At 40.2% G+C, this 19,276-nt stretch overlaps 1 protein-coding gene across 1 annotated transcript in view; it reads right to left on the minus strand.

The window, feature by feature from the left end:
* Nucleotides 1-17,906, minus strand: part of LOC103474707 (rho guanine nucleotide exchange factor 26) — a 32,649-nt gene extending 14,743 nt beyond the window's left edge. Inside the window, exons 1-11 of the mRNA XM_008425852.3 lie at nucleotides 17,524-17,906; nucleotides 15,629-17,045; nucleotides 14,678-14,726; nucleotides 14,418-14,560; nucleotides 10,797-10,853; nucleotides 10,253-10,413; nucleotides 7,429-7,581; nucleotides 7,199-7,331; nucleotides 6,027-6,101; nucleotides 4,932-5,021; nucleotides 3,358-3,512 (exon numbers count right to left, since the gene is read on the minus strand). Coding sequence (XP_008424074.2) covers nucleotides 3,358-3,512; nucleotides 4,932-5,021; nucleotides 6,027-6,101; nucleotides 7,199-7,331; nucleotides 7,429-7,581; nucleotides 10,253-10,413; nucleotides 10,797-10,853; nucleotides 14,418-14,560; nucleotides 14,678-14,726; nucleotides 15,629-16,963 — 2,351 coding nt within the window. The 5' untranslated portion in view covers nucleotides 16,964-17,045; nucleotides 17,524-17,906. The remainder of the gene's footprint in view (nucleotides 1-3,357; nucleotides 3,513-4,931; nucleotides 5,022-6,026; nucleotides 6,102-7,198; nucleotides 7,332-7,428; nucleotides 7,582-10,252; nucleotides 10,414-10,796; nucleotides 10,854-14,417; nucleotides 14,561-14,677; nucleotides 14,727-15,628; nucleotides 17,046-17,523) is intronic.
* Nucleotides 17,907-19,276: the final 1,370 nt, after the last annotated feature.

Raw genomic sequence — 19,276 nt, forward strand, 5'->3', positions numbered from 1 at the left:
CTACGAAAACTAATCCATCTGCAAAAACATCAAATATTTTTTGTCTGGTTTCCAGTGCAAGCATACTTAGAAAAATCAAAACTAACCTACAAGTAACTTTTCAGCAAGATACGATGGCTTCCTTTAAGTCAATAATTCTTTTGATATTTATAAAAACGTAACTGTACTATGAGATTTTTTTCACTTATGTTTTAAGTAAAGAAATCTGCCAGTAATAAAATCAATATTAAGGAATTATTGACTTAAAACAAGCTCCTATATCTTAATAAAAAGTTATCTATAAATGTTATTTTAATTGTACTAAAATATCTGCACTTGTAGCTAGACAAAAAAAAAACCTGATAAGATCTTGTGTTCTTTCCAAACTTCGTCTACATCCTTCAGTTTAAATATCTTTTCATTTTAATTTTTTTTCTAAAGGGATTTTCCCTGAACAAGTTCAAACACGAGGACCGAACCGACTCCGCTACGAAACAGGTGTTATGCCCAGAAAAGCCCCCCTGCCCAAATTTGCCTCCCCTGTCGCGGGAGCGCGCATCGCTCTAAGCTCTCGCATATTGACGAGGAAACGGATAAAAATATGACCGAAGAGGAAATTTTTAAGATATTTGTAACATTATCACGTTTCCTAACCATGTAATCCCTAATACGGTGGGTTTTATTTCGCAAATTATTTGAAATAAATACGGTTTTTACACTTTTATTGACACATATGAGTCGAACTTTTTTTCAGTCCGTCTCTGTTGTAAACGTTCTCCGCAAATGGTTTGAAATTCTCTGCTTTGTCTTTTGATATCATAATAGCTCAAAAGCATTACAACAGAGACCCATTATGTAGAACATTTTATATCATGCTTCACTTCTAGTCTGTTAATGTAGGAGGAAATGCAACTTAATTTATGAGCCTGAAAATATTTGCATCCGTCTTGTTGATATGAAACTTATAGCATTAGCTCAGAGAACAAGTGTAATTACGTAGAAGAGATTAAATCATTTCAACTCTTTATTTCCCCCAATTAGCACAGGGATGCATGTTTTGGCAATATAGATTTTGAGCCTGCCACAATATGCATCCCTTCTTTATTCCCCACAAATATTATCCTATCGATATAAAACATGTACCAGCAGTTCTTGGAACTACTCAGATTATGTAGAAAAAAATATTTCACTATTAACTCTTTAATTCTTCAAATTAGCACAGGGGTGCGTTTTTGGGCAATATGGATTTCCAGCCTGCCAAAATATGACGTTTTTTTGTAATTTCTTTTTTTTCCCTCTGATTCGCCGCTCTGTCGCTTTTTTTTCTCTCTGCGCTCTTCGTCTGTGCTGCAGAGGGTAGCTCCAAGAACTGCTGTTATAAGTTTTAAATCAATAGGATAATATTTGAAGGGAATAGAGAGGGGTGCATATTTTGGCAGGCTGGAAATTTGCCCAAAAACGCACCCCTGTGCTAATTTGAAGAATTAAAGAGTTAAGAATGAAATAACTATTTCTACATAATGAGAGTAGCTCCAAGAAATGCTGGTATAAGTTTTAAATCAATAGGATAATATTTGAAGGGAATAGAGAGGGGTGCATATTTTGGCAGGCTGGAAATTTGCCCAAAAACGCACCCCTGTGCTAATTTGAAGAATTAAAGAGTTAAGAATGAAATAACTATTTCTACATAATGAGAGTAGCTCCAAGAAATGCTGGTATAAGTTTTAAATCAATAGGATAATATTTGAAGGGAATAGAGAGGGGTGCATATTTTGGCAGGCTGGAAATTTGCCCAAAAACGCACCCCTGTGCTAATTTGAAGAATTAAAGAGTTAAGAATGAAATAACTATTTCTACATAATGAGAGTAGCTCCAAGAAATGCTGGTATAAGTTTTAAATCAATAGGATAATATTTGAAGGGAATAGAGAGGGGTGCATATTTTGGCAGGCTGGAAATTTGCCCAAAACGCACCCCTGTGCTAATTTGAAGAATTAAAGAGTTAAGAATGAAATAACTATTTCTACATAATGAGAGTAGCTCCAAGAAATGCTGGTATAAGTTTTAAATCAATAGGATAATATTTGAAGGGAATAGAGAGGGGTGCATATTTTGGCAGGCTGGAAATTTGTCCAAAACGCACCCCTGTGCTAATTTGAAGAATTAAAGAGTTAAGAATGAAATAACTATTTCTACATAATGAGAGTAGCTCCAAGAAATGCTGGTATAAGTTTTAAATCAATAGGATAATATTTGAAGGGAATAGAGAGGGGTGCATATTTTGGCAGGCTGGAAATCCATATTGCCCAAAAATGCATCCCTGTGCCAACTTTGAGAAATAAAGAGATAAAAGTAAAATAACTATTTCTACATAATGAGAGTAGCTCCAAGAACTGCTGTTATAAGTTTTAAATCAATTGGATAATATTTGAGGGGAATAGATATGGGATGCATATTTTGGCAGGCTGGAAATCCATATTGTCCAAAAATGCATCCCTGTGCTAATTTAAAGAATTCAAGAGTTAATAGTGAAATATTTTTTTCTACATAATCTGAGTAGTTCCAAGAACTGCTGGTACATGTTTTATATCGATAGGATAATATTTGTGGGGAATAAAGAAGGGATGCATATTGTGGCAGGCTCAAAATCTATATTGCCAAAACATGCATCCCTGTGCTAATTGGGGGAAATAAAGAGTTGAAATGATTTAATCTCTTCTACGTAATTACACTTGTTCTCTGAGCTAATGCTATAAGTTTCATATCAACAAGACGGATGCCAATATTTTCAGGCTCATAAATTAAGTTGCATTTCCTCCTACATTAACAGACTAGAAGTGAAGCATGATATAAAATGTTCTACATAATGGGTCTCTGTTGTAATGCTTTTGAGCTATTATGATATCAAAAGACAAAGCAGAGAATTTCAAACCATTTGCGGAGAACGTTTACAACAGAGACGGACTGAAAAAAAGTTCGACTCATATGTGTCAATAAAAGTGTAAAAACCGTATTTATTTCAAATAATTTGCGAAATAAAACCCACCGTATTAGGGATTACATGGTTAGGAAACGTGATAATGTTACAAATATCTTAAAAATTTCCTCTTCGGTCATATTTTTATCCGTTTCCTCGTCAATATGCGAGAGCTTAGAGCGATGCGCGCTCCCGCGACAGGGGAGGCAAATTTGGGCAGGGGGGCTTTTCTGGGCATAACACCGGCCCCGCCTTCGGGATTCTTAGCTGCAAGCCCTGAAAACCAAAAGGCTTCTGGGAAATCACTCTGACGTCGCGGCAGGTGAATTACGAGCAGAGCCCTCGCGCCCGGGTCGGGTCACACTCGCAGAGCCCCGACATCGTCCACGTTCGCCAGCTCACCCCTTCTTCTTGGTGACGATGAGAACGTCGTTGAAGAGGAAGAAGTAGACGTGGTGTCGGGATTTCCGCTTCGCGAAGATGCCGCTGTCCTCCACGAATGCAGTCAGCTCGCCTCTTTTTACCATCCACCTGGAGGACGAGACCAGCGGGAAAGGCTGGAGGAACAAAGAAGCGGATCGAAACAACAAATTTAATGAAAATGCATTCAGTTAGGAACGTTGTAACGTCCCTCAGCTGGAGGACCAAAGGTGGATCAGTTGTCGACACTGTGAATCCGAAATGCTCCAACAGCTTTTTTTTTTTTACTTTTTTTTTCCCACACTGGTTAGACACACATGCGCTGCCAAGCCTTGTGTGTTCAGAGAGTGTGAAGACCTGTGCCAACTGGACGACAGCGGTGTGTGCATGCTTTACGTTGCTACGGCTACATGTGCGCGTGCAGCTGCATTGCGGCACTCGTTTTGCCCCTGACATAAATTGCTGTTTTAGACCAGTTGTTGAAAGGTAGGGAAGAGGACGAGCGACATTTAGCGGCTAAATGTGAGCCAAGTGGTTGTAAGTTCAACACGCAGCAGCTCAGCGCTTAAACATGTTGTAAAGTCCAATAGAACAGAGAGAATAATCTCGTATTTGTTACTCAGTAAAAAAAAAGAAAAAGAAAGAAAGAACTGTAGCAGCAGGAGGGGGACGCAAACATATGGTTTCCCAAGTAAATGGAAAAAAATTTGCTCAAGTATACAAGTCATGTAAAATATGCTTTCATGTTCGTAAAAAAAAAAAAATGAGAAAAAAAATGCTGCCCTTAGAAGAACGTCACAGTCCATTGTTCATTGACTGTGATGACAGACATGTTGCACATGGCGTGAAGCGTAAACCTGCTCCGATTCTCAATTTCTTCACATTGAGAAAGATAACGCATGATAGTGGACTTGTTCTCCTTATCTCATTTCTTGGCAGAAATTAACCATCAGGGCAAATTGTCATAAAAAAAAGACAAAAGAAGCTCTATACCTTGTGTCAAAATGACATGAAATGTGGTTGAAAAACGGGAGGAACTAAAAAGTCCAGAAAAAGGTGTCATTTAATTCTTCAATTAGGTGAAAAGGGTTTGAGAACGGATCTAATGTGAACAATGAGAAGGACTTCTGGTGTCTTTTATCAGGCTGAATTTAAATAAATGTGTGGGAGCTAAAAAAAAAAAAAAAAAGTCTAGTTTTGAACTTGTTCAAGAACATCCAGCGTTTGGAGAGGAGCAGCACATTAAAAAAAAGGAAAAAAAAAAAAAAAAAGCGAATGACCTTCATATTGATATCAGCAAAATGCAACTCTATTTTGAAACAGTTAACAACAAACAAATTGAAGTTTTACAGTTGGCTTGCCTCGTCTCCTGTAATAAAAGTCATTAAACTGGACACAAAGTAAGACGTAAAAAATATCACAGAATGAGATTTGAATCTGATTCGGCGTCGTCTCAGTTATTAATACACAAAGCACATCAGTTTGAAAACAAAATATTACCACCTGCAGGTTGGTTTGATTTAATTTGCTGGTTAACTATAAGGGGAAATTGTTACCTTAATCTTGAACTGCAGCTGAGTGCTGATTGTGTACATCATCTCTGTCCTCTCCATGGTGCGAGCGCCTTCGTTGCATTTCCGCACCACCTGCTCACACAGAGAACGAAAACAAAAAATAGTCACTGGATAATAATAATAAAAAAATGTTTTCAAGTACATTTGATAAGTCGCAGAAAGGATTTAAACTGGAGAGCAGAGCAATGCTGCTCTGCCTCTCCTGTGTTTTTCCTGTGCACTGCCAGTTAGCTGGCTGAAAGAAGCTGCTACTCTTTTTACTGACTGAAATGACTATGAAAATATTTCAGATCAAAACTCAAAATGCATAATTCATTGTTTTTAAGGTTATGTGTTTTTACTCAAAAACCATCACTACAATGAATGTGTGTATTTTACATGTTTACTAGGTTTATATCAAAATTGCAGTAAAGTACTCATACATATTATGCCAGTAATAACTTATTCTTGCAATGATATAAGTTGCTTTCCTACTAAAAGCTTCTCAATTTGTGAATTAGGATCTTTTTATTCAAGTTCATCATAACACGAGAATCCGATTCTGCTCTTTGACATTTTTTTAACAATTATTTCAATATGTTGTACATCTATTTCCAGACCAAGAGCTGCAGGAACCAATCTATTTTTCCATTACAGTCTAGCTGCGATCCATTAACATTATTAATTCTTGACATTTCCATAATCATCAGGCCCTGCCAAACCAGACTCTTCCAAATCCCCATGATTTGTTTTTTGAACAGCGTGTTAATTGTGCTGCAGCACAACATTGGCAAAATAAATTAAAAAACAAAAAAGAAAACTGATTATGGCATTGCTAATGACAATTAAGGTTCAGTTTAATGTACCATCAGTGAGGACAATATTTTATCATAGATTCCATCTAATAAGCAGAGAGGTGCAAAAGAAAATACATATGTCTTTGATTGTGGTAAACCAGATAGCTAAATTCCTGTGGGAATAAGATGAAAACAAAAATGAAAAGATAAACAGACCACCAGAAGGCATAAATATATTTCATTTCACTATTTTGCAAAGTTATCCAGATATTAAACGGTTTTAAAAAAAAAACCCACAAACCTTGCTCACAGCTTGCAAAGCTTTCTTGCATGTTTCATAGTGTGCCGAGTCTTTTGACGTCTTCTGACAGATGGTCTGCAAAACACACACACACACGTTTCACATTAAAAACAGTCATGGACGATAGCACAGCCACTCTCTCCACTACGCTCACGCAGAGCAATAAAAAGAGACTCCTGAAAGAGTTTTCTGTTTTTTGCTTTTTTGTCTTCCACCTAAATGTTTCAGATTATCAAATTTATTTTGATATCAAACATAACCTCAGTAAGTACAGAGATAAGTAAATACAAAACAGGGTTTTCAAGTTATGACTTTCTTCATCAAGGGGGGGAAAGTGACACTAACCAGCCTGAATCTGTTTGAAGCAATAAGTAATGAATGGAGACTTAACTGTGATTAAAAACATTTTCCTTTAATTGGTTATTAGAAGACCTGCAAAATCAAGAAATCACTCAACTAGAACCTGTCTGACATGATGAAATAGGCTAAAAGTTTACAAAAGTGCAAAAATGGCTAAAAGAGTCCAAACTTTGACTTAAATCAAAGTCCGGACATTGATTTAAGTCAAAGTCTGAACTTAAATGGAGGAGCTGTATATTCTCCTCAAACAGTCAATTCATAAACAAACACCCATTAATGGTTCTGATGTAGTAAAGTGAATTATTTGACTTGATTCCTGAGTTTTCACACAAGGCCAGGTCGAGTTGGACAGATTGTTTCCCTAGTAAATGGAATTGTTTGCTAACTCCATTGTGTATTTATCAGCGCTGCATCAGCAGGGACCCAATTCTAGCACTGTGGGAGTAAATAAACAAAAATAAAACTTTCTCAGGAGCCAAAATTATCTCATAGTACAAGCATAAACCCCAAATCCCCTTTGGGAGCCACTTAAAAAAAAAAGAAAAGAAAGGAAGAGGAAAATCAAATTATGATGAGAAAAAAAGATAAAAGGGAGAAACGGAACTCAAATACTCAGTTCCAATACGAAACAAACAAACGAAGAAGAAGTGAAAATGAATCACTGGGGATTATTAAAGAATGATGTGAGGTCGCGGAAACGCCTGTGCGGTTAGAGCGTAGTCAAATAAACAAAGTGTTGCATAACGCTCAAAAAAAAAAAAGTCTTGTAATTCCTCAGGCCTGAACAACTGTGCGCATTTCGGTTCACTCACGTCCAAGAGCAGCGGCAGGCGAGTGACCCTCTGCATGGGCAGGATGAGGAAGGAGCTCATGGGGAGGTTCCTGCAGTCTGGGTGGCCCTCCAACCTGGTCAGCACCTCCTTGAAAGCAGAATTCTTGGCACCGCTGAAAGTAAGAAGGCCGAGTCAGAGGAGAAAGAGAGAGTGTCTCAGAGGAAGACATCTGTTTTTGAGTTCGTTCAGTCGGTCGGTCGGTCACTCACACCAGCCTCTGCAGCGTTCTCTGCTGGTACACCTCATTGGAGCAGTACTTGATGTAAGGGTCGAAGCTCGACTCGGCGTGCTTGCAAACAATGTCGCTGATGTCATCGATGACTAGGCTCTGTTGGTGTCTGTCCTCCAGCTCCTTGAAGAACCTGAGACACGGTTGTAAAAAGATTTTAAAAAAATGTAAAGAACAAACTAAAGGTTAGTAGGCCACGAGCTGCCATGATAGAATGACATCAAGTCATGACCCCAACGGAGGAAAAGACGTGACGCACTAACGGACGCAAAGTCAGGATACCGAGACGACCTGCCAATCAACGTCTTACCTATAAAAACTTGGGGTAAGATCACGAAGCGGAACTCCCCGACTCTAAAAATAGATAAAAGCCAAGCAGTAACCATTACATTAGATGCGTTTCCTCTTCCTGAGCACCAACAGATGGCCGGGTTAATGACACGCCATTTGTCCGACTTCAAGAGAGCGAGTGTTTTTGCTCGCCCTAGCTTAGGTGCCAAACAGGAAGCGGGGATACAGACACAGGATGCTGCCCTTGACCTGCCGGATCATGTCCGAGCTCAACTGGAAAAGCAGATGAGCAAAGACCGGCTCCTTCACTCAGCAGACCCGTTACAGGTTGCATATGGGAGACAGTGCTTCTTGTGACCATGTGGCCGTTTGCTAATGTCTAATTTTGTTCTTTCCATGATGTCTTGACGGTCATGAGCCCTAACCCTCTGCTCCCCATGTCCTAAATTAAGGACATTAAGAGGATCAAAGTTCCAAGAAAATGAGACCAATAAGTCCAAACTGCTACAATAAATTGCTGGAGTTAAGTCAGCACGCGAACAAATACGTTTGCAGAACCACTACTGACAAAGAGCACAAATTAAACCACATCCTGAATCTCATTAAATGCTCCTGTCCCGGTTCAGATTTCATGTAAAACTTTTATTAAGTAAGCCATACCAAAGGAAAAATACACAAACAGGAACCCGCCCGTGTGTAAAGGAAGCACCGGGTGGGGGGGGGGGTGGAAGACAAACACACACATATACACACACACACACACACCCCATTATACAGACTACACAGCATCCTGGCTGCAGACAGATATGGCTCTTGTTTCAAAAAACAAAAATTCAAATTCGAAGTAAAAGATGCTGCTTAACCGGTGTTGCAGGGAGCAAACGCACATTACCGTGTGCGGGTCACGAATATGTATGACGAACAGAAGTGAGGTGGGTTGCAGCGTGTCCACACAGTAGATGGAGTAATACTGAGTCATTCAAAAATGCAACGATACATTTCATCAAGGCAGTTTTAACTCGTATGATTTAATGCACAGGTATTTTTAAAGATGAGCGAGTTGCAGATCTGCTTGACAAGATGTAGCAAGAAAGATTCAATAGTCATCAGTCTGAAAATGGCATTTCAGCAGATGGATATTTTGACAGTGTGTCATGGGTAAATTTGTCGACCAAAATTTAATTACAAACCCTAAGAGAAAAGCCGATGAGTTAAAGAACAAAATACATAACCATGAGCTTTTTTCCCCTCTTAAGTTTCCATTTTTTCTTTTTATGTGGCTACAAAGGTCACATAAAGTCACCCAGTGCTCACTCAGGCCAGTAACCAAAGGTTGCGTATATTGGAGTTCAGCTTTATGACATTCTGACAATATTTACTTAACACTAAACTTGTAAAAATGACTAACATACTAATTGACACACATTTGAAGTGGGTCAATTGCTTGTCATGAGACCGAGTAAAGAAAAATCCAACATGGGATTCCACAAGGCTCCGCTGTTAGAACCTCTTTTATTTAATAGCAACATTATCGTCCTACATCACACTTTTATGTCAATGACACAACTTTACATGTCTTCGCTCACTGAATGAGTGGCCAAAAAAAAATCAATGTGTTCATGGTTCAGAATGCACTTAATTTAATAAAGAAAAGAGAAAGGTTGTTGTTTTTTGGCCCCAAAAATGTTGAGATTAGCCCTCAGACTCAATAGGACTACATAAGCTACACAGCTTTAGAGTTTAGTGTTATGAGGTTCTTACATTTGTGTTAAACATCAGTTGCAAATGTTATCCAATGGGAAAGTTAAAGGTTTTGCTATTATCAATAGCATGTCTTATGTTTTTCACTGTTTTTTTCCCCTCTATGAAACCCGCAAGAGAGAGAGAGAGAGATCACATCTACAAGCAATCCTTTTGTAGAAGCAACAAATAACTCAGTGAAGCAACTGCTGAGGGAGCAGAGATTTCCACGGTCTCAGCTTTCGTAGCCTCTAATGGATCAGTGTTTCCAGACATTTGCGAGATAAATGGAAGGTCATCGTGATCTCAGCCAGGAATTTTTCAAAACCAGTCTGAACACATGAGCTAACAAACCATAACAGACAGCTTAACCCAAATATTTCCTTGCAGCTAATTGCAGTCAATACTTTGTGTCACAAAAATGGAAGCCGGCTGTCTTGAGTTCTCAGCCTTCTGTCAGTCACTGAAAGCCCGGGTCCGAGTGAAAGTGAAAACAGCAAGCGATGACATTAAAGCAGAATGTTTGTAGCATGAAATAATCTGAATTGGGTAGTAGCTAGTTTCATTTACTCAGTTACATTTTAATTTCTTGGATGGCTACTTCTTACTTTTTACTTGAGCAGAAACATTTTGAAGTAGAGCTACTCTTGCTTGAGTACAGTTTTTTGGATACTCTGTCCACCTCTGGAACTAATATTCATTTAAACAAAGAACATTTTCTCATCTTCCCGAAGAAGTAAACGATCGATTCCCCGAACAAACGCCAAACGTACTTTTTGCTGGCCTCGCAGACGTCCGAGATGTTGGAGAAGAGGTGGTGGTGCTCGATCTTGGTCATCACCTCGCTGAGCTCCGATGAGTTCTTGAACATACGGATGAGAATCTCCAAGCTGTGGAGGTAGGAGTGCTCCGATGAGATCATTTCGAAGATGGCCTTAAAAAGAGAGAGAGAGAGAGAGAAAAGCAACACAGATGAGACCTGATGGGATGAAAAACGAGCAGACCGGGTTCAGGTCCCCTGGGTTCTGTCGTCGACGCGACTCGCATACCTGCAGACTTCAGTCACATCTGGAATGTCAAAGCAAATGATATTCACCCAAGAAGTCTTGTGAACCCGTTGTGTCCGTTTTAAAACCGACTCCCATACTTGCAATTCGTTGCGGTAAATGACAGCTTAACTCTCTAATTGTTCTACTTTAATGGGGGGGGGGGTTTGTCATCGTGACACAAATCACGGGTACAAACAGACATCTTATCCCAGTTTTTAAGGACACTTGAGATTATTTAGCGGTATGGAGAATAAAACACAAGTCCTACCTCTTGTCGTTTGCGTTCCTCCTGACTCAGCTGTTCAGCCAGGCCATTTTTCTTTACCTTAACGAAAAGTAAAATTCTTCAATTATTTCTCTTATGATTTAATGGTTAAGTTAAATTACTTACTTTAAATAACTTTAAGTTAAAGTAAGTTAAGTTAAATTTATTCATTCATTCATTCACTCATTCATCCATGTAAACGTATTAACTGTAGTTACAATACAACAAATATTGTATACAATATTTTATTGTAAAAATAAAAAAAATCAGTAATAAAGAAGGAAATGGCTTGACCCAAATAAATACCATGGCAACAAATCCAATAAATAAATAAACATTTTCATCCATCCGTCCGTCCATACCTGTCTGTCCTTGCGGGGTTAGTGGGTGGACTGGTTCCCATCTTTAGGGGTTCGTTTAAATCTCAATCCTATTTTTTAATTAATGATTTTTTTAAATTATTATTTCACTTTTCAGTAAAACACAAGCAAACTAGTATCTTGAAATGGACTAAGAGAGGAGTAGTACCGAACTTTTCAGCCTGAAGTTAAAATGTGCATCAGCCGGAATGAGACTCTAAATGGTATTGAAAACCTCCTTAAAAAGGAACATTATGGTTTCACTAGCACAACGATTTAAAAAGAAAAAAAGAAACATGTAGCATAATGGGGCTGCTTTCATTAAGACATTTTGCCCACCAGCTCTTTGCTTGCCAGCTCTAGCTTTAAAGGAGTCATAGGTCACAGAGTGGGTCGGGGTCAGGGTGGGTGACTGTTTTTCACAAAAGAAAGTATGCACAAACAACCCAACTGAACTTTTCTGCAAGTACAGAAACAGCCTCCAGCTGACCGGCTAAATGCAGCAACAGGTGCGGGAGGTTTCGACACCGCTCCACTATATCCTGGCTACCAGCTCTAGGCGAATGCCTAGGTTGCGATAGGGTCAACCAAAGCAAGCATGGCTCCTTCTCTTCTTTCACCTCATTCCATATAGGTAACATTACACCTAAATAAGCATTACACTTTCTTTCAGGCCTCATTCCTGACAAGGTATTCTCTTACTTCCACCAACTTCTCAGCCTGTTTGGGTCTGAAGTGAATGGAAGCGAAACCGCCTCCTCCAGAAGTGGCGTCGACTCTGTGGCCGTATCTGCCCTGCAGTCTTTGAGCCAAACAACAAGAACAAGCAATCCCGTAGATGGTCAAACATCTTCAGCGATCTTTCAGTTCCCTCCGCTCGCACAGATATCACTGTTATGATTTATGATTTATGCTCTCTGTTTTGACTGCTCTCCACTTCCCCATTTGAATATTCTTTGGGCAAAGGCAACAAGCTTCCAGGCAGCACCAGGTGAATTCACCGTCATTTGTACAGTACAGGGCGTGACTGGAACACATTCAATTAGGTGTCATCACATAAGATGAACCTGTTTTATTTGCTCAAGGCCACACCGCAGGATGTAAACTCCAGGTAAGCCGTGCCTTCTGAAGCTTTTAACAGTCCTGGAACATCATCATTTCTGGGATTTGATGTCCCATTTATATTTTAAAAAACAAAAGACGCGCAAGAGAAAGGCAAGGCTGAGTGAGATGTCCCGACAGGCTGTGAGTCACTCGAAGACAACCTGCATGTCTGGTTCGTGGAATCAAACCGAACTAAGCTTCCCGTCACACCTTGACAGTAGCAGCAATGCTTCACCATTCCCAAAAAACAAAACAAAAACAAAAAAAGGGCTTGACTAAGACTCTCCAATGTGAGATTTACAGAAACACAAACCAAACTGACACAATATCCAAAACTGTACTGCAGCTATGATGGAAAAAAAACTCTTAGTTCAGAAAAATACTGGCCAGCCTGGTGAAGATGGTCTATGCTCAAATCACATCTAGGTCCAATTACGACTAAGGACCATCAGAAAGTATTGGCAGCCCTTCACTTTTTCCCAAATCTGTTACAATACACAACTGAAACCACAGATGCATATGATTTCACATGCTTCAGCAAGTCAGCTGGAGTCCATATGAAGTCATTTTACTTGACTGGGCATGATCTGGATTGGAGTGCACTTACTGAAATAGGGTCTAACAATTGGCAGTGCGTATCTATCAGAGCAGAAAGAAACTCCCTGCACACCTCAGAGACAAGACTGAGTCAAGGTCACCTCTGAGAGAGAAACAAGGCATTGAGTATCCCGAAAAAGCGCTACAGTCTCCACTGTTCAGAAACGGAAAATGTTTGCAACCACCAGGGTGTAAGAACCGGTTTTAAGTTTAACCCTTGTTGATGCACATCACAATCCAATTTTCAAGAGTGGCCAGATGGAAGCCGCTACTCACTGAAAACCTCATGGAAACCTGCTTAAATTTAGCCAAAAAGCACCTGTCAGGTCAGACACAACAAGAACAAAGAACCAATCATCAAGAAAGAATAGGTACCTGGTTGAAACCATCTCTACTGTGAAGCATGGTAGTGGCAACGTCATGTTGGGGGGAAGGGGGTTTTTTTGTGGCAGTAAATGGTCTTAATAATTTCAATCAAGTGAAGAAAACTTGTTCCAGAGAGTTCTGGTGAGAAGAACAGCTTGAAGGACAGCCAAGGTTTAAAAAAAAGGTGTGGCTTCAGTGTCCATTTAAGTGTCCTAGCCAAAGGACAGTAACTTAAGAACTAAAGACAATTGAACATCTCTAAAAGGGTCTAAAAACACTAGATATACACTGCCAATTCAACCAGACTAAACTGTAGATGATTGGTCGACAGAACGCTTCAAAACATTCATCCTGAGCTTAGAAAACACAAAAAACATGAGGCTCAGTTTACTGCTGGAGGTGCTATAATACTGTATCATTCCTTGGGTGTGATTATTAACCCCAGGATCAACAAACTCTTGAAAAAAATGTATTCTTGAAAATGCAACTTTAGTATTTGGGAAAACTGAAGAGCTCTTTAAATACCAGCAACCATTTTGTTTTCTAACTTGATAGTAATTCCTCATTTATTAGAGTTTGAAACTGATACTAATTAACTCCAACACCCAGCTTTCATCCCAAACTTGCGCAACAATTGAAAAAAACAGATGATGAAATGGGTTTGGAATGATTTAATAAGAAAGAAAAAAAAAAAGATAAAAACCAATAAATTAGCCGATTCGCTTCCGATATCCCTCTCTGAAGATTCCAATCCGTAACTATTATTATGCAACAGAGGATCATCCCACATATCCCTATGGTGAACATTTTGAGCATATTTGCAGTGTGTGTATTGAAGGTTTGCCAGTTCACTGGCAAGACGCCCAGCAGCAGCAGCAGCAGTGCTTTCAAGACTTCCTCTGACGGACTGTCTGCCTCTGAGGCCGAGTGTGTCCTAGAGTGAGCGCGCTTCACTGACAAACAGCGAGTCCCGGAGAAAAACAGAGGCAAGTGGGAGGAGGATGGGCATGAAATATGGCTCAACTGGTTGTGACAGCATTCTTTGGAGCACTAGGATTCCAGCACTTTGCAACCGCAGCAGCCGGATCGTGAGTACTCAGGGTGTAGAGAAAGGGTATATATATAAGTTACACACAACTAACTGCGGGTTTTGTTTGTGTGTGTGTGTGTGTATGTGTGTGTGTGTGTCGCATCTAACCACGCTCAGTTGGCTCCAGGAGGTACGTATGGGTCTGTACTGCACGACGATGCCCTGATCGGGCTTAGGCCCCCTTGAATCAGCATCCTCATCGGAGTCGTTATGCAGGGCCTTCTCCTGGTAGTTCTGATAGAGCTCCTCTTCTGAAATGTTTGTTGTGACAAAAAAAAAACAACAACCAATTTTTAATTTCAAAGTAAAGTGACATTAAAACAGCTGAATGCATTAAAAAAAAAAAGACCCAAAAAGACAGGTGTTACCTTCACTGTCAAATGTCCGTTGAGGCATCAGCTTCTTCCTATTTGGAATCTGAAAGAGGAATAAACAAACCACAATCAACTTAAACTGTGGCGTACCAAGGAAACATGTATCTACATGCATCTACACTGTCTTATTACATCATAACCGCCAACAAACAAGTTAATTGTTTTCCTACAGGGCTTTGTCCTAATCCAAGCTTGAACCACAATGGTCAGTCTGTGTTGTGGTTTTGTGATTCAGACTTTATCCCCTCCTGATCATGTAAGTTCGTGTCAAAGCAATCTTTGTGTACAACAGCACGTTAAGCCGTTAGAGAGGCCGCAATTAACCCAGTCAATAAATCTCAACCAGCTACAACAAAGAAACAAAAATCATTCAACAGATTACCAACGTTTACAGGGGCTACTACTTGTTGACTACAGAGTGAAGTAAAAGGAGTTTTGCGACATGTTTGAACTAGAGTGGCTCCTAAATGTTCATCCACCTGTTAAAATGCCAGGTTTTTGCTGAATATGTGACTTTTTACACAGTTTTCCTCTTTTATTGTGTCAGATATAGAGTCCAATTGAAGAAGACAAATATATCACAAGGTCACAAGTAATAATTGTAACAACCTTGTTGCATCAATGTGCATATACTGAAAACAATACTTGCTAAAGTGCAAAGCTTTTTCCAAATGCATCACATTCCACGACCTAATTCAGATCACCATCCGTTTTTGTTTGTGTCAAAACAGCTTTGTGTTTGAAACTGTTCATGACTTAATTCACTTTCACAAAACCCTAATTTCTACTGAAAGAGACCCTGTACCTACTGCTACTAAAACAATTCACTGTTAGCAAAGTGTTGTTTGCGTGCCCCTCTCTTAAGAGTTAACATACATATTGCATTTTTCCTCTTTAGGGTACCCCAAATATATTCATTATCAGTTCATGAATAGATTGGCCCACCTTGCTTTTCTTGTTGCTTTTAGTTTTCTCCATCCGAGGGCTAGAAGACTTTGAGATCCTTGGGCTGGCAGCTTTTGGTGCTTCGGCACTTGTTGGACTTAAGGTGGAAAGGTTTGTTGAGCCAGTGGGTGAACCAGGATTTTCAAGCCCTTCCATGACAGGCATCTTTAACTCAACCAAGGTAACGTCCTTGTCTACTTCAGTCACAACTGCCCTCCTGTAAGACGTACTCCTCAAAGCTCTCCGTAACGCCCCGGGGCTTTCGGTCTCTCCCTCTGCCTCTTCGGTGTGGCCCCCTCCCGTAGAAAAGTAACCTCCTGCTTCCACCATGCTGAGAACTTTCATCGCTCGTTTGGAATGGTCCAATCCCAGCCGTTGGGTCCCAGCAGGAGGCGCCTTGGTTTGTCGGATATCGGATGCTAGTCCTTTGGGAATAAGCTGCTGGGTGCCCATCTTCAAGGCAGCGGGGCTGTTGGTGCTAAGGACGACGGTGGGAGAGGGGGATGCAGTTGGGGAGAGCGATGGCGATGTGGAGAAGCTGGAGGAAGAGAAGGAGGCATACAGGGTATCATATGAGGATGCTGGAGAGGTTGTCTGAGACTGCAATGGATTCCCTCTGTCAGCTGGCGATGGGGAGCGGGGCGTCGGAGGGTCCGAGGAGGTCAAAGACAAAAGTGAGGGGATGCTTGAAGAGGAGCTGTGAGAGGGGGTGAGGGTACCGTACCCTGGAGATGAGGAGCTGGATGCCGATGACTGTGAAGACAGCTCGTAGTGGCAGTGATTTGGTGTGTGTGGAGAATGGACATGTGAAGAACAATTGTCGGTAGGAGTTTCAGGTGGGGGTGTGTTTGTCCCAGAGGAGATCTGGTCTTTCTCCAAGTCAAGATCAAGAGGGTTTGTGGTCGATCTCTGCAGGTCCTGGTGATGATTTTTAGAGCAAACGCTTCCATTCTGGTTATTTCTTCTGCTGCTACCTCTGTTGTCCAGCGTAGCGCTTTTATCCTCAGCCCTAAACTTGGACAATGAGAAGCGTCCATTGTAGAGGCGCCCAATGCTAATGCTCCGAACAATTCGCTTTTTTTCCGAGGGTTTGTGCAAAACATGCTTTAACACCATAGTGTTTGCATTTAAAGGCTGGGGTGGTTGGCTCAACGTGAAGGAACGTCCATCGTCCCCCGCGGGGAAGTCTGCAGTCGTAACCCCGTTTAGGTGGTAGCTCACGGGTCGTGGCTTGAGTTTGTTCAAGTCTTGGGAACCTTCACTGAGGTCTGTGCGCCGCCTCCACAAAGGTGTGATGTTGTTGTTGGATAAATCCACATCATTTCCCAAATCCATGGCTGTTCTTCTCTCTATCTGTGGTGAAACACTGAGTTCTCAGTGCAAAAAAAAAAACACCCTCGTAGTCAAGATTTCCACCCTTGAGATAAACAAAAGAGAGGAACACCAGTCAGTGTCAAAGAGCACAGAAAGTGTCCAAATTCACATGGATTACTTATTAACAAGGTTCAGGAGATACCAGCAGCAGCCACAGTCAAGACACATCAGTGGGCAAGCTGCTTGAAACTCAAGGAAAGTATGTGAGAGCAGTTGACAGTCCTTTTGTACTTGCTCACTGTGGTGAAATGCCCCAATTACAAGTTCCAAACTGGCAAGATAATGTTACCACCAAGCAATTACTGTAATGCCACAAGGAAAAACTGTGGTACAAGGCAAGAGCTTGGAGGTTTCTTAAACCTCCGTGAATCTTTTTTAACTAAATGAGGTTCCAGTGGTTTTAATCATGGGCACATCTTCTCAAAACATACAGGCAAAAAGCAAGATAGTTACTTTCCACAGGGGGGGGGAGGAGGTTGTAAATCCAACAAAGTTCTGCAGCAGGTTAAAGTCCAACTCACCTCTAATCTGTCGATCTGGAGCAGAACGCGCTCATTGTGCCAGCGCTCTGGGCAAAACAAGCAGCTTTATTGAGTGAACCCACCAAAGAAGGCAAAAAAATGTATATCAAAAAAATCCAAGAGCGTCCAGACGGTACTCTTTCAAAGCGGATCCTGTTGTTTAAGTTACAGAAGTTTATCTAATCGGACGGAGACTCCCGAGCGCGTCTGTGCGCCTCGGAGCGCAGAGGACTTTCTGATCCCCGAAAGGAGGAGAAACGGGAGGAGCAGAGTGACAGACAGGAGGAGGAATGGAAAAGGAGGGAGTGCTGAAGTGAATGGCGAACAACAGCACTCAAGTTCGCGACTTACCTTAGGTATGTCCAGTTTCTGCCCCGCCTACTTATCAAAGTGGCTTTTCCGAGAACACAAGAGATTCATTCTGTAAAGCAATTTCAACGAACCGTGAAGCCTCAGCGGTCGATTCAAAGGAAACGCGGAGTATAAAACAGATTCGCAGAGTTTATGGAACCGTTCAAAAGAATAATAAAGTAAAAGCCTGGAATATTAAACGGTTTACTGATCTGAAATGATTTTGAAAATGAAACTAGTCTTAAAAGTTGTTCATTGGAAAACAAAAGAAAATGACTTTGTTGTTCTTGTCGAAATATACATTGCATTACATTCTGACAGCGTCCCCCGCCCCCCCAAAAAAAAACAAACAATCTATTGATAGTCAAACAACCAAATACATAAGTAGAACGAGAAAAATGGTTTTTTATTATTCTCTAACACTCCCCATCGCCCCTTCATTATATCTTCTGTTAACTCCAGAATAAAGTGACGCCCTAAACAAAATATTTGCAATGGAGATTTTGTTAATGAGTTCTTATGCTTTTTTTGATTGCATTGCAAGAGCAGACAATGTTCTTCCAGTTCCAGTTGCTTTACACCGTTGTCCCATAGAAGGTCGGGAGGGTTGCCAATGTTCTTCTTCCATTTTAGTTGCGTTTTGTCGCCCTCTCCTGGTCATTTTTGGGTAAATGAGGTTTTTTTCCTATTGCGTTATTAAGCAATAATAATAATAATAATAATAATAATAATAATAATAATAATAATAATAATAATAATAATAATAATAATAATAATAATAATAAAAGTAGCAGCATACACGTAACTGATCAGTTTGCCAGTCATTTGTGGCACTTGAGTTAATGTTCGATTTAAATTAAGACCAGATCAGTTCTTGATCTCTTGAAAGGAAAAAATACTTTTTACTCTCTTACCATGAAACGAGGGTTTAGTTTCTTGCATGCTTGGACCTCAGTTAAAGAATTTTATGACAATTTCACTTTGAAAAGATATTTATTTTGAAAATTGGGTGACGGCGCGTTAAGTTCTTGTTAGATACTTTAGGCCATACTGACACGTTCAATAAATTTGAATATTATCGAAAAAATTTTCCAGGAACTTCCTTACTAATTGAACATGTTACGTAGATTAATCACACACACGGATGTTTGATGTCCTTTATTTCTGTTAATTGTGATGATTTTCCTCAAACAGCTAATGAAAACACATTTAAAATTAGAACATCGCATCAGGCCATTAAAAAAGTTCTACTTCTAGAAACAGAAATGTGAGCTTATGCCAAAAAGCTACTTAAAGGTTATTATTTTAAAAAAGGCCCTTTTATTCTGATAAGACTCATCAAGACATTCCTAATTATTGAGTATGACTGTCGTACGATGGTCACTCACAACGCTTTTATGAA

Source organism: Poecilia reticulata, chromosome 13, assembly GCF_904066995.2.
Source record: "Poecilia reticulata chromosome 13, P_reticulata-male-v2, whole genome shotgun sequence".
Lineage (NCBI taxonomy): Eukaryota > Metazoa > Chordata > Actinopteri > Cyprinodontiformes > Poeciliidae > Poecilia > Poecilia reticulata.